We start from the raw sequence: 20,880 nt of genomic DNA on the forward strand, positions 1-20,880 counted from the left end.
CTACTAGGAAAGGGGTGCTTGTGTTTTTAGTGGGTACATGTCATTTTTTACTTTCTGGGATCCATTTTTCCTTCTTCTGATGACAGCACCACAATTTTCCTTTGTGAAAAATCAGTCCGTGTAATCCCAGTGAGGCTGATCTACTCCTGGCTCCAGTAGTGGGCTTAGCAGAGCTTTCCGTCCCATGGTTACAAGGACTGGATCAGGAATGGGCCTGAGAGCCTTCCCCAGGACTTTTGCTAGAACAATTGGGGAAGAGACACTCTCTTTCCATGGAGATTTGAGATGTGCTAGGAGGGTGCCTGAAGCTTCTGGAAGATACTGCATGGGAACAGCCTCTGGTCCACTTACTTTTGCTGTGTTACAAACTACCCCAAGTCTTAGTGGCTTAAATGACAATCATTTTATTATATTTCATGGACTCTATAGGTCAGGATTTCATGTAGTACTTGAGTAGGCAATTCCGCTTTTTGTGACATGAATGGAAGCCAGTCAGTGGCACTCATCTGGTAGATGGGCTGGTCTGGCCTGGAGGGTCCAAGACAGCTACACTCGCTTGTTTGGTGCCTTGGTGGTGAGGGCTGGCAGGCGGGCTCAGCCAGGACTGCTGACCAGAACACCTATACCAGGCCTTTCCAGTATGGTGGTCTCAGGGTAGTTAGACTTCTCACTTGGCAGCTGGCTTTCCCCAGAGCAATTGTCCCAAGAGATTCAAGTGGAAGCTGTTTGACCTCTTCGGACCTAGCCTTAGACGTCCACTTCATTCTTGGAAACAAGCAAGTCATACGCCAACTCAGATTCAAGGGGAGGGAAATTAGATTCTATCTCTTGATGGTATACTAGCATGGTCACATTGTACCAGAACATGCAGTGAGAGCTATTGTTGCAGCCATCTTTGGAAAACACAGACTGCTATGCCCTTCTGAGAATAAAACCATCTCAGAGGCAGTAGTTGAGATATGGAAAGAAAACAGTCCTGATGATGTTTTCTGAGTATCTAGATCCAATTTTCCCCAAGATTTCAGTTATGAGAGGCATCAGATGCCTTTTCTGCTTAAACCAATCTGAATTATGCTTCTGTCACTTGCAAGTGAAAGAGCTTTTACTCTTAGTGTGTGTATCAGTTGTCTATTGCAACATAATAAACCGTTCCAAAACTCAGTGACTTACAACAGTGATTTCTTATTTCTCATGATTCTGTGGGTTTCGCTGGGATGTTCCTCTGCTGGTCTTACTTGGGCTCACTCATGCAACTGGGGTAGAAAGGATAAGATATTCACATGTCTGGCTGTTGGCTGGAGGCCTCAGGTCTCCTCCATGTGGTCTCTCATCCTCCAGTAGGATAGACTGACTTCCTTATATTTTGGTCTCAGGACAGTGTTCCAACAAAGCTAAGGTAGCAAGGTCTCTTGAGACCTAAACTCCAGAACTTGTACAGTGTCACTTTTGTCATATTCCTTTGTTCAAAGTAAGTGACGAGGCCAGCCCAGGTCAAAGGAGTGAATAAATAGACTCTACCTCATAATGGGAAAGTTGCAAAGGATTTGTGGTCATATTTAATCCACCACAGCATGACAGATAGCTGGATCGTGTTAGGTGGGAGCATCTTTAGATTTAGTGTATGTATAGGAAGCAGGGTGTGTGTGCCAGTCAAGCAGAGCCAGACTGTTCTAGGCATGTTCTTACTGAGGAGCATACAGTGGAAATGTGACTTCCATGGTGGCTCCTCTGAGCTGAGGGCCCTATGACAAGGTCTGCACTAGCCCCCTGGTTCCCAGGGGCAACTTTGAGTTGACGTCTGAGTGACTTCACCTCTCTGAGCCTCAGTTTTTCCTCTGTAAAATGAGTGTGATCATTCCTGCCTCACAGCTCGGCTTGTGAGGCTGCAGATGAGATGATGACCATGAATGTGCTTTGTAAATTAAAGAGTGCCATCCACACGTGACTGAACGTTATTATCTGAGACTCAAGAAGGGGTAATCAAGGTGGGCCTGGGTGGTCAGAGAGGGCAAGAGGGAGGAGACTGAGATGGAGCTTTTAAAGATGGGGGACATTCACACTGGTGGGGAGGAAGGGCTGTGTTTCAGGATGAGAAGCTGAGGAATAAAACTGTAAAGGCACAGAGGTGGAACAGTGACAGACTGTACCCAGGACAGGGAGAACAAGGTGGGGGGCGAGCCCTTCCACTACCCTGGACTCTGGGTCTCTGGGCTCCCAGGTACTGGGTCAACAGCCCCTGATGGTCACTCGGAGCTGCAGTCAAGTCCTCCAGTCTCCGGGGCTCATCAGCTGCCTGTCGCTACCCAGGCTGGCAAAGGCTCTCAGGCCACAGTGGGGTGATGATGGGAGCATGAGAGAGGTGGTCAGGCAGAGTGTCAGAGACAAAGCACCTTCCTCTGGAGCCACCAGCACCAGGTCAGACCCCTCCCAGTGTTCCTAAGCTCCTTTCCCCTCAGCAGGGTGGGGACCCCTGGCCAGGCTTGGGTCACAGATGGCCTGGCTAAACTGGGCTCCAAACCCCTAATCCCCTGGACAGGGATGGGGGTGATTTATGGGTTTCTAGTGTGTTCCAAGAAGGAGCTTGGAGCTGCTGCAGACTAGCCTGGCCTGCAGAAGCCCCAAATGGCTACTCATGGCTGGGGCTGACCCCTCCAGGCCAGGCCCTGGACTGTCCGAATCTGTGGCTGCCTCCCAAGCCCTGTCTATTCTGGGGTCCTGGCTGATGAGAGCAGCAGCCTCTCCCTCAAAGGAGTCCTGGGAGGAGGAATGGGGATAGGCTCAGATTCACCCAATCTAGCCCTGAGCAGCTGACAGCTCAGTCCCACTTGGGGACAGGAAAGGATTCTTTGATGGGGTTGGGGGAGGTCAGCTAGAGGGACGCAAATGGCAGGGCTGGAATCGGAACCCAGGGATTCTAGCTCACAGTCCCTCAACCCCGTGCCCACCGTGACAACACCCGCTGGCCACTTGGGGCTAGGTAAATGGTGGGGGGACCTCTGTGTGCTTGCTGGGCCAAGCAAGGAGACACAGGTAGGAATCATGGCTTAAAGGGCTCCACTTTGCCAAACCTTCACCCCATGGGGTACTGTGCCTCCCACCACATAAAGAGAAGAGAGAGGTGCAATTGGAAGCGGGGGTAGTCCTCTTACACCCTGGGGTTCATAGACTGGAGAGCAGCTGATTACCCTGACATTTACCTCTGGACCTCTGGTTTACCTCTCCCCATCTTCCTCTCCCATTTACCTTGCTCTCCTAATCCAGCCTTGGTGATCCCATTGCTTCTCTGGCCTCCCTCCTGACCCCTGGCCAGACTCCTTGGACCTGTCCTTCCTTCCTGTCTCTCCTTCCCGCAATGTTTGTTGTCAGCGTCTTATCAAACCTTGCAAGAGCTAGTGGGGGCCTCAGAGCTCACTCAGACAAACTTCTGTTGCACTGGTGGGGACACAGAGGCCCAAGGTCACTTGGGGCATTGCTTGTCCAAGGTCACATATCAGAATCAGTGGCAGAGCCAGGACCAAGGTTTTGACTCCCAAGTTCCTATTTTTCTCCTGTTCTTTGATCTGGCTATCGCGGCTCAGCCTCTGTCTGTCTGTTCATCTGTTCTTGGACCAGCAGAATTCTTATGGGCTTCACTCAGTTCAGACTTCACCTTCAAAGTCAAGGCTGAAGCTGCTTCATGGCTTGGCTCTGACAACAACCTGGACCAGACTGGGGCTGGCTAAGGCTCTACGGGCCAAGGGCTCAGGGCGGGGAGGGAGACCAGGCTCCTGGAGAGAAAGCAAAGCAGAGCTGTGCCCCAGGTCTACGTGGGGGCTGTTGCTGCTCAACAGCCATTCTCCACCCCAACCTGCTCTGCCAATAGCGCCTATCCAGAGCGATGCTCAGAGGAACAGAGCTCCTAAACCCCTGCTTACACACACACACACGCACACACACACACACACACGCACATATACTCACACACAAAGAGAAAGACACAGACATAACAGCATATACATAGACACATACATACCAAGAAAGGCAGAGACATGCACACAAGCACACCCACAGCTCTCTGGATGAGGGTTTGCATTGCTGCACTGTGGGATCATTCCCGCGTGAGGCTCTTTCCTCTGAGTGCAAGGGCATGTCTCTTCTTTTGTGGGCTCCCAGTGCCCAGCTTAGAGCCTGCCGCATACAGGAGCTCGATGAGAGTATGTAGAAAGAGTGAGCAAGTATGGAGTGCCACAGGGACCAGGCCTCCATCTCCAGACCCTGGCATGAGGCAGGAAGCCCAGCCCAGGCCAGAAGAGTCTGGGACGTGACGCAGGCCCTGGCAGCTCCTGCTGTGGTTCGCCTAGTACACCCCCTCCCCATCTTCTGCATCCAACTGGGACTCTGTCCTTGTGTGGTCCATAAACCAGCAGCATCAACATCACCCAGGAGCTTGTTAGAAACGCGAAGTCTCAGACCTCACCTCAGATCTGCTGAATCAGAAACTCTGGGTATGGGGCCCAGCAATCTGTGTTCTAAGAAGTCCTCCATGGGATTCTAATGCATGCTGAAATTATAGAACCACTGCCTTAGACAACAGGCAAACTGATGCTGGGGGTGGGGGGCGGTGCTGGGAAGTTCTGAAGCACAGGCAGCTGCTTATGCCACCTATGGGTGAGGCTGCTGTTCATATGCTGGTGGGCACCCATACCTGAATTCAGACACGTACTCCCACTCACGCACATATATGAGCAACTGGCAGGGTCTCAGAGAGTCCACATGCAGGGGTTCTGTGGTCCAAAGGGCGCAGACAGGCACTCAGATGGCAGTAGGTAGGGTCAAGGAAGAACTGTTCTCACCAGGTGACATCCTGTGCCCTACAATTCTTTTGTTCCTTGTCCCCTCTGAGGTTCTGAGTGCTCCCTCAGAGGCCAGAAAAGATGAGTAGTTGTCCAACTCAGACCAGGCACCCTCAGCTGAAAGACCAGGTGACCCGTGTGCCTAAGAGTTTGGAGTACGTGCTAAAACTAGCAAAGTTCTTTCTCTGCATGGGTGGGCGAGAGCCCGGGGAATGTGGGGGATCGGCAAGCACAGCTTAAGACAAGAGCACACACTCTCCTGAGCCACGAAATGCTGCCCGGATGGACGCAGAATTCCCCTGGGCCCCTTCCCTTCGCTGCTCCCAGTGCCCATCTCAGCTCCCCACCCATCTCTCTGCTCTGTGGAGCCTCAGGCGGCTGCCCACCTGGCCCATGACCAGACCCTGAGGCATCTCCCCCTGAGGATCTGGAAGTGAAATCCCAGTGTCTGGGAGCTGTAGGGGATGTGGGGAGGGGAGCGGGAGGCTGAGCTTCCTCATGCTCAGATCTGGTTTCTCTGCCGCTTCCCGTGGCACACTGCCACAGGCTGAGCCACCAGCTGTGCTATATAAGGCCCAGCGGCTGGACCGCTGAAGAGACGAAGAAGAGGCGAAGACTTGGACCCTCAGCTGAGGAGTCCCACTCAGGACAGGGTGAGCTCTACTCCTATTCCCCTCACCCCATCCCTGCACCCTGCTGCCCACCCAGCTCTTCCTGTTCTCCCCTGACCACCCCTTATCTCCCCCAGAGAAGACTCCCCTTTCTGCTTTGGAGTTCTCTCTTTTCTCCCATTGGCCCCATGTTTTTTCCCTCCCTCACCTGATGTCAGGGACCCTCCAACGGCCCCAGTCAGGGTCTCTGTACCTCTGGGCGCCCTGCTTCTTCCCTGCGGTCAGCCAGTCTGCTTTGTCCAAGAGTTCTGAGAGGCGTGGGGTGGGGAGACTAACCAGCAGAGCATATGCTGAGGAAACTTCCGTGGGCTGCCAGATGGGAAATGGTTTTTCCACAAGGTGCCTCAGGCCTCCTCGGCCTCCCAGACAGTCCTGGAGCGGGCTCAGACTGAATGCTGTGCAGGCCTGCAGAGCACTCAGCTCCCTGCTCAGAGCCCGAGAGCTTGGGGAAGCTGGAGACCTTGGGAACCCTTGTGTCTCTGTTCCCTGGGCTGAGAGACAGGTGGTGGCAGGGTTCGTGGGCTGAGAGATAGATGGTCTGCAAAGTGGGATTGGTCTGTTCTTCCTCTGGGACAGCCAAGTAATTTTGAATCTTTTTTCCAGAAAGGAAGAAGCTCCCCTTTCCCACCACACCCTGGATTTTGGAGGTTGAAGGGAACCACTTTTGAATCTCCAGGAACTGTTCAGATTCTGGGTTGGCCAGAGCTCTGGGGTGAGAGAAAAATGAGCAGGAGCCTGGGCTGGGCTCCACGGGCCCTTGTTCTTACCGCCAGGCCTGCTTTCCTCTCACTGCTCCCGGTCAGCAGTTACTGGGGACCCCTGGCCTCTCACACTGCGTCCCCTCTGCTCTCCTTCAGCAGGCTCCTGGCTGTGTAACCGCCGGCCAGGCCTCAAACAAACAGGCCAGAAATGTGTTCCAGCTGCAGCCCGTGCACATCTGGGAATGTGTTCATGGAGGTGATGTGTCTGAAGCATCTGCATCCTCCAGCTTGCCTGCCCTGTGAGGGGCCACAGTAGTCATGGCTGGGGCTGCACAGCCTTAATATGTAGCCCTTTTGTGCATGAGTGTGAGCCCCACCAAGGGGTAGCAAAGCATGCCCCCAAGCCCAGGTCTGGGAAGTGTTTAATGAGTCACCCAGAGGCTGCTGGGTGTGACCCCAGGCCCCTCCTCACTGGCAAGGAATCTTCTCACCCCTATTCTCCTTTGTGCCCCATCTCGATGTGGGGCTCTAGTGCTTGGACCCAGGGTATGAATCCAGGCCTGCCTCATTTGAACTCAGATTCTGAGCCTCTGCATCTCCCAAGCTGCCTGGATTCTCAACATGGGCAGGTGTCACCTCTCACAAGACTTCATTCTTCCTTCTACTCCCCCCAGCCTTTTCTTTTGTTTTGCTAAGGAAGGTTTGAACTGAGCTAACATCTGTTGCCAATCTTCCTCTTTTTGTATGTGAGCTGCCACCACAGTATAGCCACTGACAGATGAGTGGCATAGGTCTACATCTGGGAAAGAACCTAGGCTGCTGAAGTGGAGAATGCCGAATTTAACCACTAGGCCACCGGGGCTGGCCCTACCCTTCCACCCTTGACAGGTCAAGAAATAGTTCTGCTCAAGCCATAAGAGGTGACTTAGAAATGTGGGACCTGATGAACTTTGTTTCTTTGTAGGCCATTGGATCTGAGAGACTTCCCAGGGTACCACATTCCAGGGACGACTCGACTCTCTGAAGCACCCTCAGCCATCTCTTGTCACGTTCCCCATGGGGCCTGGGGGAAAGATGGTGGGGACCAAGGCCTGGGTGTTCTTCTTCCTGGTCCTGGAGTTCACCTCTGTGTTGGGTACAGGCTAAGTATTTGCTATCTCCCGAATCCCCACCTTGCCATAGTGAAGTCATGTCCGGTCTGGGACCCACCTACGCATCTGCCTTGAGCACAGCAATGCCCTTAAGACCTGAGGCTGGTTTATAGACTTACTCATAATTTATACCCTGCTTCTTTCCCCAAAGGATTTGAGATAGTTCCCAATATTAAAACTCACAGATCAGAATCTTTTAAATAAGGAGAGGGATGAGCTGTCATTCAGAGAGAGGAAAAAAGGGTTACTACCTGTGAGTGCTAAATCTGGCTCTGAGCTTCAAGGGAACCAAAGCAAAAGGGGATCACAGGGGTCACTGAGTCCTCAGAAGCAGGTTTGGGGTTTTGTCTGGTTTTAGTTTCATGAAAATTCTTCTGGCCTAAAGTTCAATTTCATTTAGACCCTGCAGCCAAATTTCACGGACACCAGAACCTTTTCCGGTCTCCTTGTCCTTGGACCCCATCCTCTGGGGACGCTGAGTCCTCAAAGGAACGGAGAGAGAGAATTTGCCTGGTGGGCTCCCTGAGGTATCTGAGCATTCGAGGCCCCAGCACCACCCTGTATACTCTCCCCAACCTCCCCTTCCTCTCCTGATTTCTAACCACATACGCAGGTTAAAAAAAAAAATTCTCAAACCCCTCTCTTAAAACAGCATGCACTGCAGGCTTTGTGACCACAGACGCAGGAACAAAGGCTGTCTCAGCCTCTGGCCAAACCCAGTGTGTGCCCACCTCCTGCTTTGCTCTTTCCATCCTGACAGCTGCTGTTTGTGAAGATGATTAACATTCAACCATCTGAGGGGAAATCAGATTAGTTTGATTAAAAGAGCTCCTATCACCCCAATTAAGCAGTATAGAGAATTCTGATTTGGCTCCTCACGCGAGAGTTAATTGCCTTTCAAAGCTTTTGCAGCCCTCTGCTCTCCTTTCTCTTTCCCGTTCTGGAACCCCCCAACCCAGCCTCAGGAGAGGTGGGGCTGGAAGCTGCCTGTGGCCTGAGGACCCTGTATTCATCCTCAGGCAGTTGCCGCCACCCTAGGGTCAGAAAATTGAGGACTGCTACCCCGATTAGGCCATATGAGACCTTTAGAGGAGGGTGGACTCCCAGAGCCAAACTTTGCCCAAGGGAAGGGAAATGGATATCTATTGTCCAGGCATTGAGCTAAAAGGAGTTGCTACCACATATGCAGCAAATACTATGTGCTAGTGATTGTGCTAAGTGGATTTTATGAATGACATTATGTTATCCCCACAATCCTCTATGGCAGGAACTCCTATCATCCTCATTTTATGATGAGGGAATAGGGGTCAGAAAAGTATCTGGCCCCAGGTCACACAGTTAGGAAGTGACAGCCTCTAGAGCTCATGCTCTCCATCTCCGCACACTTCAGAGATGTTTATTTGTGTTACCTCATGGAGTCCTCATGCCAACCAGACCACACTCTGAGGTGGGAATTAACATCTCCGTTTTGTAGCTGAGGAAAATAAGGCTGCATTCTGCCAAGAAGGACAGGTCCAGACCCTAACGTAGGAGCCCCTGCCCACTGGCTGCTCAGCAATGTCTAATGATACATTTCTAGAACAAAAAGAGAACTACCATTTGTTGAGCATGCACTACATGCCAGGTCCCCGCACCCTGAATATGCACCAGGGCCCTATGGTGCAGTGATTATTAAATGCAGCCCTATTTTACGGGGAAATAGATTTAGAGGAATAAAGCTTTTGTGAGGTTGCACAGCCAATAAGTGGCAGGGTCGGGATTTGAAGCTATGTCCAGTGCTTATGCTCCATCTACCACAACACACTGCTTCCTCGCATCTTGAAAGGCTGGTAGCAGGACAAGTTCTGGCCTCTCACTTCTCCTCCTGGCCCTCAGGGAGGCAGACGATGCTCATCCAGTCAGTGAGAAGAGTCCAGCCTGGGAAGAGGACCCTCAGCATCTTTGCCAAGCCTGCTGACTCCCCGGAAAGTGAGTTGTGGCTGGAGCAGGGAGGGGTCTTTACTGAGCTTGGCACAATGTCGGGGTTCCATGGAAACCCACTTTTTCAAGGCATTTGGCCTACATCTATGTCCAGGCAAAGGGTCCTAGTATATAGGACAGCTCAGAATCCCGAAGCTGCCTGATATATCCCAGGAATTGTTGGGACCAGAGCACAGGCTGGTAGGGAGAGAGGAGGGGAGATGAGGATGGAGAGATAGCAGGAGCCAGCTCACCAGCACCCTGAATGCCTGGCTAAGGGAGTTAAAGCTGGGAGTGTTGAGGTCAAGCCACATGGAGAAATCTCACCCCGACAATGTTGGGGATGGGTGGGGATGGGCCCAGGGGGAACCTCGAGGTAGAGAGACCAGGCAGGAATTTACTGATATGATACAGCCAGGTTGCTCAGAGCTCTGATGGAGCCCTTGGCAGCGCGAGGTGCTGAAGGGTAAGAGGTGGGAGAGATGCTGGAGAGGGAGATGCAATGGGGCCTGAGACCAATGGGAGGGTAAGTGAAAGGTATGAGAGATGACTCCCAGGAGCTGAGCAGGAAAGGGGAACTAGAGCTCACCTGGGGCTCCAGGGCCTGGCTCCTCCTCACCCTGACTCTATCTCTCAGTTCCTGGCGAGTGGACGACGTGGTTCAACATCGATCACCCAGGTGGGGAGGGTGACATCGAGCGGCTGGATGCTATTCTCTTCTACTATGGAGACCGTGTGTGTGCTCGGCCCCTGCGGTTGGAGGCTCGGACTACTAACTGGACGCCTGCGGGCAGGACTGGCCAAGTGGTCCGTGGCAGTCCCCGTGAGGGCTTCTGGTGCCTCAACAGGGAGCAGCGGCCCGGCCAGAACTGCTCCAATTACACCGTGCGCTTCCTCTGCCCGCCAGGTGAGCCTGAACAGCCCCCACCCCCTGCTTCCCACCAATCTCGGCACAGGGAGAGGCCAGGACCTGCCTCTGGCCACAGGAACTCTGGATATCACACACGTAGATACGCTTCAACTTGCTAATAATAAGCCACCGTGTCATGAAAGCCGTAATCTTCCCAACAGTGTTCTGTGTTTATGGGCCCTCTCCATTCCATTGACTTTGCTGAGTGCGTGTGCCCTGGTGGTGAAGACCACAGGCTCTGGAGTTGGGCTGTGTGGTCCAAATCCCTGGCCTACCAACTGAACTGTGTTCCTTAGGCAAACTTTTGAAGCTCTCTGAGCCTCGGGTTTCTCACATGTAGAATGGGGGTAATGTCATAGGGGCTTGATGAGGATTAGATGAGGTAATAAATGTAGAGGGCTTAACCCAGGTGAATGAAACTGTTAGTTTCATTATAGTTCCTATGTGCCAAGCACTGTACTAGTTATCTACATTACTCAACATTTACAACTTACAGGAGGAGTCTCTATTTTGACAAGTCACGCCAGGTTCAGAGAGGTTAGGTCACTTCTCATGATTACACAGCTGCTAAGTGGAGAGCTGAGATTTAAAGCCAAGTCCGTGTTTGCAGAGTCTAAGAGGTCATGCTCTTATGTCCTCCTGCCCACACTGGATAAGACAGAGCCAGGTGCAGGCTGCCCACTTCTTGGATGGACACCCTCCCCTCTTGGAATTCCGCCAGGGACACGGCCTGATCCTGCAGGCCCAGGCGGCAGTGGTGTCATCTGGAGTGGGAGCTCAGGCTGTGCAAGGTCTCCTGGGCCAGGTCTGAGGGCCCCATTCTTGCACAGAGGCCTCAGCCCAGAGGTGAGGAGGGTTGGCAGAAGAGGGCATGATGTCTGAGCCACTGAGGTCCCAGGCTCTGACTTCTCAGGGAGCCCTTCTGCAGGAGCACATGGCTGGTCCCACACTGGAGGAGAGGGAAGATGGTGCTATGCCTGCACATCCCAGGACAGCACACCAGAGTCCCAGTGATTGGCCAACAAGTCCCTCTCGGGATCATCCCTAGCCCAGATGGTACCTTTGTGCAAATTAGAGACACCACTTCCTCAAAACTCTTGACTTCCATCAATTGGAAAACTCATTGCAGTAACTATAAATATCAATGACATCTGTGACATAAACCCTGTCTCTGTGAGAAAAAATAGCCTCAGGGGTCAGTTTCCCCACAGAGTCCCCTTGGGAGGGAAGTCAGGCCACCTGCTGCTCCTGCTTTGCAGGGTCCCTGCGCCGAGACACAGAGCGCATTTGGAGCCCGTGGTCTCCCTGGAGCAAGTGTTCTGCCGCCTGTGGTCACACTGGGGTCCAGACCCGCACACGCACCTGCTTGGCGGAGACGGTGTCACTGTGCAATGAGGCCGCCGAGGAGGGCCGGCACTGCATGGACCAGGCCTGTTCAGGTACTACCTTTGCTCTTGGTACTGGGCAGGGTATGGGGCTGAGGCTGAAGCAGCCTAGAATAGGTTAGACTGAGAAGGATTCATTCATTTATTCAAGTAATAACTGAGCATCTATTATGTGCTCTGATGGGAGATATAGAGGACAATGTGGGAGCACAGAGCAGGGTCAATTATCATAGCTTAGGGGAATCAAGGAAGGCTTCCTAGAGGAGGTGTCCTGAGCTCAGTCTTAAAGGATGAGTACGAATTAGTCATGCAGGCTGATAAGGAAGGTTAACAAAGGCCTAAGGAAGAGGGGAAGCATATGTGAGTCCACCAGCTGGGATGTGGCTGAAGGAGGGTCAGAATCCATATAAGCCCTCCTGATGTGGCCCCTTCTTCTACAGCCTGTGACATGACCTGCTCCATGGGCCAGGTGAATGCTGACTGTGATGCCTGCATGTGCCAGGACTTTGTGCTGCGTGGGGCTGTCTCCCTCCCTGGAGGTGCCCCAGCCTCAGGGGCCACTGTCTATCTGCTGACCAAGACGCCTAAGCCACTGACTCGGACAGACAGCAGTGGGAGGTTCCGAGTCCCTGGCTTGTGCCCTGATGGCAAAAGCATCCTGAAGATCACAAAGGCCAAGTTTGCCCCCATCAGGCTCACAATGCCCAAGACTCGCTTGAAGGCAGTCACCATCAATGCGGAGTTCAAGAGGGCAGGTACTTCGGTTCTCTGGGGTAGGGCTGGGGAGGAAGGCTGGACTTATAAATAAAGAGATTACAGTGCTAAGAGCTGGCTTCCCAGCTTGCCCAGAGTAAAACTCAAAATTCTTACCATGGCCCACGAGGCCCAACATCATCTGGCCCCCCATTACTTCTCCGCTCTCCTCTCATGTTACCTTCCCTTCTGCCTCCACTGAGCCACTCTACTCCAGCCACAATGGCCTCCTAACTGTTCCTCAACACACAGGCACACTCCTGCCTCAGGGCCTTTGTACTTGCTATCTATTCTGCTTGGAGTGTTCATCCCCCAGATATTGGCATGGCTCGCTCCCTCAAATGTATGAGTTCTTCCTTGGCCACCTTATCTGAAATAGTCAATTACAATACAGTGTGAGGCTTGGAGGTCATAGAGAGAGAGGCAGGGGGAATTCAGAAATGGTACAGAGTGGCCAGGAGATTCTGCTGGAGGCAGCAGATCATAAATATTGCACTATTCAAAACAGCCAGCTTTGTCCCAATAGCAGTTCTTGGGAATCTTGGCTGGCACAAGGTCCCATTTGTTCTCCACTGCCCCACCCAGATGCTGCTTGAAAGGTCATGGGAGTAGATTCCAGGCTGAGGGGGTGAAGAGGGTGGATTCCATTCTGGACCAGCTTCATTATTGGAGAGGGGATAGGGGGCAAGGTGTGAAGTCTTAGAATTTTAACAGACAACCCCAGGGAACATGGCTCTGAAGAATCTGTCATAAAGAAAAACTAAAACACCACTTCTCATCTTCTGTCCCAGAGACTCCATACATCGTGATGAACCCTGAGACAAAAGCACGGAGAGCTGGGCAGAGCGTGTCCCTGTGCTGTAAAGCCACGGGGAAGCCCAGCCCAGACAAGTACTTCTGGTGAGTATTCTGCGAGCTGCCTTGCCCAGGTCTCCTCCTGGAAACCAGAGCTTTCTTGCATTGGGTCTGGACTTATTAATCATAACAATAACCCACAGAATAAAGTTACAAGTACGGCCCTGGTGTAGAGCCCGGAAGTTGGCACTTACAAGTGGGGGCCAGCAGGGTTGAGGCTGCCTAGACAACCAGCAAGCCCTGTCGTTGTCCTCTTGAAGCTGGGGTCCCCACAGAGCAGCTCTGGCCTTGGGGTCCTGACTCGCATATCCTTTGGGACACAGAACAAGGTTCTTCAGTGCTGCTTCCCCCAACAAAGGCAAACAAAGCCAGAGTCCCCAGTGGCTGTGGGTCCTTTCCCCTTCACAAACATTTTACAGCCACTATCTTGTTCACCCCTCCCAACAATTCTGTGAAGTCAGCTAGGAATCATTGCTTGCATTTTATAGGCCAGGAAGCTGAAGCTCAGAGAGGTGAGACGGTTTGTCCCAGGATCCATAGCCAGTTAGCGTTGGGGCTGAGACTCAGAATCAAGTCCCCTGACTCCCAGGCCAGTCAGTGCCCTTGGATGGGCCGAGTCAAAGGTGGTGTCGGCATCTACAGGGACCCATCCACTATCTGTCTCCCTGGCTGCTTGCTCCTGGTACTGTCCCCAAGGATTCCTGCCCTCCCACTGCCCCCTCAGGCTGTGCTTCTCCATCCCTTGCAGGTACCACAATGGCACGCTGCTGGATCCCTCTCGCTACAAGCACGAGAGCAAGCTGGTGCTGAGGAACCTGAAGCAGGACCAGGCTGGGGAGTACTTCTGCAAGGCCCAGAGCGACGCTGGGGCTGTGAAGTCCAAGGTCGCCCAGCTGACTGTCATAGGTAGGCCTGTCAGGGTCCCTAGAGGGCCCCTGCCAACAGGGCTGGGGAGCACCCCAGAGGGCATTAGTGAGTAGTAAAAACTTGGGCTTTTCTGTGCCGTACAGAGTGCTATGCCCTCCAGGACACAAAGATGGCATAGACCCCAATCCTACCTTCACAGAGCTGCCACTCCAGAGGGGTGAAGAAATGCAGATAAGAGACAAATAAGTAAAAGTAGAGAAATGCAGCTAAAACAGGAGATAAGGGGCCGTGGACTCTATAGAGGAGAGACAGAGACACCCCACGCATTAGTGACTGTGGATGGCTGCCTGTGGGAGCAGCATTTCAGTGGGCTTAAATAGGGGTTCTCAGCCTTGGCAGCCCATTGGGGTCACATGTTGAGTTTTACACCATGGTCTTACCCCTAGAGAGTTTGACATCATTGTTTTGGGATGTGGCCTGGGCATGCACAGTTTGAAAGCTCCCTTAGGTGATTCTAATTTGCAAGCAACATTGCGAACCCCTGGTCTTAAAGAATGGCTAGGGACTGTGTATATGGAGGTGAGGGCATTCCACATCAAGGCACCAGCATGAGCAAAGGTATAGAAGTGGGAAGCTGAGGGGGCTTTACAAGAAAGGGTGACCTGATTAGAGCTGGCTCCAAGGAGTGGGATGGTGGCGGAGAGATTGGCGGCCAAGGCCAATCAGGAACCTGTACTTGCAAAGTGAAGGGGAAGGAGGATATCTTAGTAATTGGCCTAAACAAAACCAAACAAAAGGCAGAGGAAGAGAACATTTATTGGAAGGATTCTTGAATATTTCACAGACTCCAAGAAGTTGAGCAACAGACCTCAGGACAGACAGGACACAGGACACTTGGACTTTGGTGGAGGAGATGTGGAGCCCTGTCAGCAGTGGTTCCCAACCCATATTACCTACACGCCCTGTTTGTCACAGTTATTTTTATTTTTTATTTTTTGGTGAGGAAGATTGGCTCTGAGCTAACATCTGTTGCCAATCTTCCTCCTTTCGCTTGAGGAAGATTGTCACGGAGCTAACATCTGTGTCAATCTTCCTCTATTTTGTACGTGGGATGCTGCCACAGCTTGGCTTGATGAACAACGTGTAGGTCTGCGCTCAGGATCTGAGCCCGTGAACTTCGGGCTGCTGAAGCAGAGCATGCAAACCTAGACACTATGGCACTGGGCCAGCCCCTGTCACAGTTATTTTTAATACTTTAAATTTTAAAAATATTTTTACTATTCTGATGTTAAATTTACAGGTAATAACACAATTATATAGTTTTCAAATAGATATGCTCATGGCCCTAACTATAACATAAAGGAGAAATTTTTAAAAATCATTTTAATACAAAATAGTCTGTATTTCAATATGTAAACACTTTGGCATAATAATACAAGAATGCCAGCCAAGAGGTCAGACATCTGCACTGAAATCCAGTCACCATGAATGTGACAGCTACAACTGCTGGTGGATAAGGGGTATCATTTTGGTGGTTTACATTCCTTGGGTAATGTTGTTGTAGGTACGTGGTTTTTCTAAGATAAGGAACAACTCTCGGTATTGTTCCAAGCTAAACAAAGTACAATCTTAGCTTGATTTATATGGTAGTTTCATTGTTGAAAAATTCAATGTATGTTCAAAGCCATGTAAAAAATCCTAGGCTCTGATAATTTTAAACAGGTTTTCTACCTACGTGCATGGCTGGTGGGATATGTGAAAGTCATAGAGGACGGAGAAAAATTCTTTATGCAGAACAGCGCCAGGCATTGAAGACACAGAGCAGCAATACCCGCTCCCTGCCCACAATATTCAAGATTCCTCCAATGAAAACCACTACTCCAGTGGTCTCAGTAACCAACTCTGTTTCCACATGTATTAAGTGGGTTTAATAATAGCCGTTGTGTTTCTCAGAGGAATTCTGTGAGAATCGGGATCACGGATATGCAAAACCATCAAGCACTGCAGAGAGGTGACGTCAAGGTGCCCTTGGTGTAGGATGTGAACTTACATTTAATATCCACACCATTTCCCTCCACAGGCCCTGATGAGACTCCTTGCAACCCAACCCCTGAGAGCTACCTTATCCGGCTGCCCCATGATTGCTTCCAGAATGCCACCAACTCCTTCTACTATGATGTGGGCCATTGCCCTGTCAAGACCTGTGCAGGGCAGCAGGATAATGGGATCAGATGCCGGGATGCTGTGGAGAACTGCTGCGGCATCTCCAAAACAGAGGAGAGGGAGATCCAGTGCAGTGGGTACACACTGCCCACCAAGGTGGCCACAGAGTGCAGCTGCCAGCGGTGTACAGAGACCCGGAGTATCGTGCGGGGCCGTGTCAGCGCCGCCGACAATGGGGAACCCATGCGCTTTGGCCATGTGTACATGGGGAGCAACCGTGTGAGCATGACTGGCTACAAGGGCACTTTCACCCTCCACGTCCCCCAGGACACTGAGAGGCTGGTGCTCACATTTGTGGACAGGCTGCAGAAGTTTGTCAACACCACTAAAGTGCTGCCCTTCAACAAGAAGGGAAGTGCAGTGTTCCATGAGATCAAGATGCTTCGACGGAAAGAGCCCATCATCTTGGACGCCATGGAGACCAACATTATCCCCCTGGGGGAGGTGGATGGTGAAGACCCTATGGGTGAGCTGGAGATCCCATCCAAGAGTTTCTACAGGCAGAATGGGGAGCCCTACACAGGAAAAGTGAAGGCCAGTGTGACCTTCCTGGATCCTCGCAATATTTCCACAGCCACAGCTGCTCAGAGTGACCTGAACTTCATCAATGATGAAGGAGACACCTTCCCTCTTCGGACATATGGCATGTTTTCTGTGGACTTCACAGATGAGGCCACCTCAGAGTCACTTAATGCTGGCAAGGTGAAGGTCCACCTCGACTCGACCCAAGTCAAGATGCCAGAGCATGTGCCCACGATGAAACTCTGGTCACTCAACCCAGACACAGGACTGTGGGAGGAGGAAGATGACTTCAAATTTGAAAGCCAAAGGCGAAAGAGAAGGGAAGACAGAACCTTTCTGGTGGGCAACATGGAGATCCGTGAGAGGAGGCTCTTTAACCTGGATGTCCCTGAAAGCAGGAGGTGCTTTATTAAGGTGAGGGCTTACCGGAGTGAGAGGTTCTTGCCCAGTGAGCAGATCCAGGGGGTCGTGGTGTCTGCAATCAACCTGGAGCCCAGGGCTGGCTTCTCCTCCAACCCCAGGGCCTGGGGCCGCTTTGACAGTGTCATCACAGGCCCCAATGGGGCCTGTGTGCCTGCCTTCTGTGATGACCAGTCCCCTGATGCCTACTCTGCCTATGTCTTGGCAAGCCTGGCTGGGGAAGAACTGGAAGCAGTGGAGTCTTCTCCTAAATTCAACCCAAATGCAATTGGCGTCCCTCAGCCCTACCTCAACAAGCTCAAGTACCGTCGGACAGACCATGAGGACCCACGGGTTAAGAAGACTGCTTTCCAGATCAGCATGGCCAAGCCAAGGCCCAACTCAGCTGAGGAGAGCAACGGGCCCATCTATGCCTTTGAGAACCTCCGGGCATGTGAGCAGGCACCACCCAGTGCAGCCCACTTCCGTTTCTACCAGATTGAGGGGGATCGGTATGACTACAACACAGTCCCCTTCAATGAAGATGACCCCATGAGCTGGACTGAGGACTACCTGGCATGGTGGCCCAAGCCAATGGAGTTCAGAGCCTGCTACATCAAGGTGAAAATTGTAGGGCCATTGGAGGTAAATGTGCGATCTCGCAACATGGGGGGCACCCACCGACAGACAGTGGGGAAGCTGTATGGAATCCGGGATGTGAAGAGCACACGGGACAGAGACCAGCCCAATGTCTCAGCTGCCTGTTTGGAGTTCAAGTGCAGTGGGATGCTCTATGATCAGGACCGTGTGGACCGCACACTGGTGAAGATCATCCCCCAGGGCAGCTGCCATCGAGCTAGTGTAAACTCCATGCTGCACGAGTACCTGGTCAACCACCTACCACTGGCAGTCAACAACGACACCAGTGAGTACACCATGCTGGCACCCCTGGATCCACTGGGCCACAACTATGGCATCTACACTGTCACAGACCAGGACCCTCGCACAGCCAAGGAGATTGCACTTGGCCGGTGCTTTGATGGCACATCTGATGGCTCCTCCAGAGTTATGAAGAGCAACGTGGGAGTGGCCCTCACCTTTAACTGCATAGAGAGGCAGGTGGGTCGCCAGAGTGCCTTCCAGTATCTCCAAAGCACCCCAACCCGGCCCCCAACTGTGAGCACTATCAGAGGAAGGCTGCCCTCAAGGAGGCAGCAGCGGTCAAGCAGGGCTGTCCAGCGCCAGCGCAGAGGGGTGGCCTCTCTGAGGTTTCCTGGGGCTGCTCAGCAGCCTCTGAAGAACTAAGTCTTGTGATACTTCTCCCCCCACATCACGTGACAGCCATTGTGAGACTGACGCATAAATTGTCACTTGGTTAATTTAAGCACATCTGTTCTGGTGCAATTTGCTTGTTTGTTTCTTTATGCCTTTACTGTCTTTGTCTTGTGAAACTGATTGGCACGTAGCCCACAAAATGGCAAAATAAAGCCTCTTTGTCCTGTTCTTTAAAAGAAACACAAGAAACTGGCCATTGGCAAACCCTGTGGCTTTGACCATCTTCATTTAGTGCCATCAATGGAAATGTCCTTCCTTTTCTTTTTGCATGGTTTTGCCCACCTCTACATAATGATAATCTGATGTTGAAGATCAAATAACCAACATAAAGCATATTTCTTGACCTTGCTCCACAGGACATAAGCAAGGCCTCCATCAGAGTTCATACATATAAATGGTGGTAAAATAAAGGAATAAACTACAATATTTTTACTTGAAATGTAAATAACATTGATTTCTTTGCTGAATCTGGGACTCTAGTGCACATTTGATGTTAAGCTATTGAATATAGGGTAATGATAGTTTCTCTACCAAGTCTGGAAAGAATGTCTCCTCGTACCCACAGCGGCACTAGGTTGCCAGTTATATTAGCACGTTCCCCTTTACATTTGCCTTTGTTCTTGCTGGAAGCCCAGTGTAGCCTAGAGCAGATGTCAATAAATGCACATTTTGTAATTAATTTTGAGTCCGCTGTCCTATCTTTTAACCATTAACGTGAGCCAGCTGCTCAGAGGAACAGAGAGTACTCTGGAAAATGGTCACAAGGTGGTGTGAGGCACAGCCCTCGATTAAGTTTCAGGGCTGGGTAACCAGGCACACACTCTAGTGGTCAAGTTTGTTCTCAGGGATCATATTTTCCATTTGCAGAGAACAGCAGAGATTCTTGAAGTTGTGAGCATGTTCTGGGCTCCTGAGCAAAGCTAAAAACATGTCTCGATTTTTTCTTTCTTTCTTTCCAATACTGGGAGCTTATACAATGGCTTGGCCCAGGGTCCGGCGAGCTGGCCAAATGGTCCTTCAGCGACCCCCCACAGCCTGCCGCCTTCTCCAGCTGGGCTGGCTGACCTCACTCAGAAATGATGGGCTTTTTCTTTCTTATTCCAAGCTCTTCTAAAGACGCCCGGCTTTTCCAGACACCAGAGCTCTGTTGTGTGTAACAGTCCCTGTCCCCTAAGTGAAACAATTGGTCCAAATGGACAGAGTTTTGTTTTGGGGAAAAGGTGTTTGGTTTAAAATAGTAAATCAGAGGTCAGTGGATGGTGCCAGAGTGATCTTGGAGGCATCAATAGTCAGGGTGGTGGGGTGCAGGGTTGGGTAAGATGCACTGACTGCCCCATTCCCAACCCCTCCAGAATCTGTCAGGAAAATGGCCAAAGGGATTGGGGAGGAGAGGGCATCATTTACAGTCAGGACAAAAAGCTTTCCTTGATCCCCTGGCTGGCCCAGTGCATCTTGTTTTGGCCACCTCTGGCCTGAACTGGATTAGTACTCTCAGACCAGCATCTCTCCAGCTCCCAGGGGTTTGGTTCATAATCAATTAGAAATTTCTCCGGCTGAGCACCCCATCCCCATGACCTCTGAGAAAGTGAGCATATGCAGGGCTGGGGCTGAGTCGCCTTGAGATTCCTCCTTGACCCGCTTCCAGACTATGCTTCCCAGGAAGCGGCTTGCACTGACTGCTTGGGGGTATTTGACTGCCTCTGCCAAGGAATCAACGTTCAGCTTTCTGCAGCACACATGCCTCGCTGCTTCAGGAGCAAGTGCATGCTGGTTTAACCTGATCACCCGGGTCCCTTCAAATGTACAGAGAAGTGATGCTGGGAAACGTGAGGTGACTGGGCTAATCCCATGCCCTTCCCTTTCTGTTCTCCACTGGGGACCCGAATAAATGGACTGCAGCAGGCAGCAGCTGGTACCTGACTTTTCTTCATTCACCAAACATTTATTGAGTGCCTACTCTATGCCAAGCCATGTGTGCAAGTAGATAGGCCTTTATTAGTATATAAAATATACTACACGTAGTGGCACCAGACTTGGAGGGGGTGGTAGTCAGAGGAGGCTTCTGGGAGGAGGTGACATCTAATTTGAGATCTGAATGATAGCTAGTTGCTGGCTTGCTGAAGGTGTGGCTTCAAGGAGTACAAGTAGAAAGAACTTGTGCAAAACCAGGGGTGGAGGCTGGAAGGGGATGGCAGATACCTCTCTTTCAGACAAAGAAACACATTGAGCTCATGACACCTAATTTTCAAGCACCTTGCTTCCAGAGACAGATGTGCTCCCTGCTAACTGTGCGACTTTGGTCAAGTTGGTTACCCCT

The 20,880-nt window shown here is 51.5% G+C and overlaps 1 protein-coding gene and 1 long non-coding RNA gene across 3 annotated transcripts in view; one reads left to right on the top strand and one right to left on the bottom strand.

Annotated features, from left to right (window-relative positions):
• LOC111776189 (uncharacterized) overlaps positions 1-5,773 on the bottom strand; it is a 34,669-nt gene extending 28,896 nt beyond the window's left edge. The window contains exon 1 of the long non-coding RNA XR_002812157.2: positions 5,652-5,773. This is a non-coding gene — a long non-coding RNA (uncharacterized lncRNA). The remainder of the gene's footprint in view (positions 1-5,651) is intronic.
• On the top strand, positions 5,178-19,242 carry CILP (cartilage intermediate layer protein). Of its 2 annotated transcripts, XM_070234651.1 has the most exons (10): positions 5,290-5,485; positions 6,107-6,215; positions 7,169-7,339; positions 9,231-9,323; positions 9,952-10,221; positions 11,484-11,663; positions 12,050-12,364; positions 13,154-13,262; positions 13,966-14,123; positions 16,165-19,242. In XM_070234651.1, the coding sequence occupies exons 3-10, from the start codon at positions 7,261-7,263 to the stop codon at positions 18,531-18,533; spliced, it is 3,573 nt and encodes a 1,190-aa protein (XP_070090752.1). In that variant the 5' UTR covers positions 5,290-5,485; positions 6,107-6,215; positions 7,169-7,260; the 3' UTR covers positions 18,534-19,242. The 2 variants fall into 2 exon arrangements, with proteins under 2 accessions (XP_001498218.2, XP_070090752.1); XM_001498168.6 differs by lacking the exon at positions 6,107-6,215 and having other exon boundaries at positions 5,178-5,485.
• The last annotated feature ends 1,638 nt before the right edge of the window (positions 19,243-20,880 follow it).

The sequence above is a fragment of the Equus caballus genome, chromosome 1 (genome assembly GCF_041296265.1).
Source record: "Equus caballus isolate H_3958 breed thoroughbred chromosome 1, TB-T2T, whole genome shotgun sequence".
In the NCBI taxonomy this organism is placed as follows: domain Eukaryota; kingdom Metazoa; phylum Chordata; class Mammalia; order Perissodactyla; family Equidae; genus Equus; species Equus caballus.

Excerpts from the sequence above, each read along its gene's own strand:
- CILP (XM_001498168.6), top strand. The coding sequence starts at position 7,261 with ATGGGGCCTGGGGGAAAGATGGTGGGGACCAAGGCCTGGGTGTTCTTC. Across the intron at positions 7,340-9,230 it reads GGAGTTCACCTCTGTGTTGG|GGAGGCAGACGATGCTCATC; the intron begins GTACAGGCTAAG and ends CCTGGCCCTCAG. Across the intron at positions 9,324-9,951 it reads GCCTGCTGACTCCCCGGAAA|TTCCTGGCGAGTGGACGACG; the intron begins GTGAGTTGTGGC and ends TCTATCTCTCAG.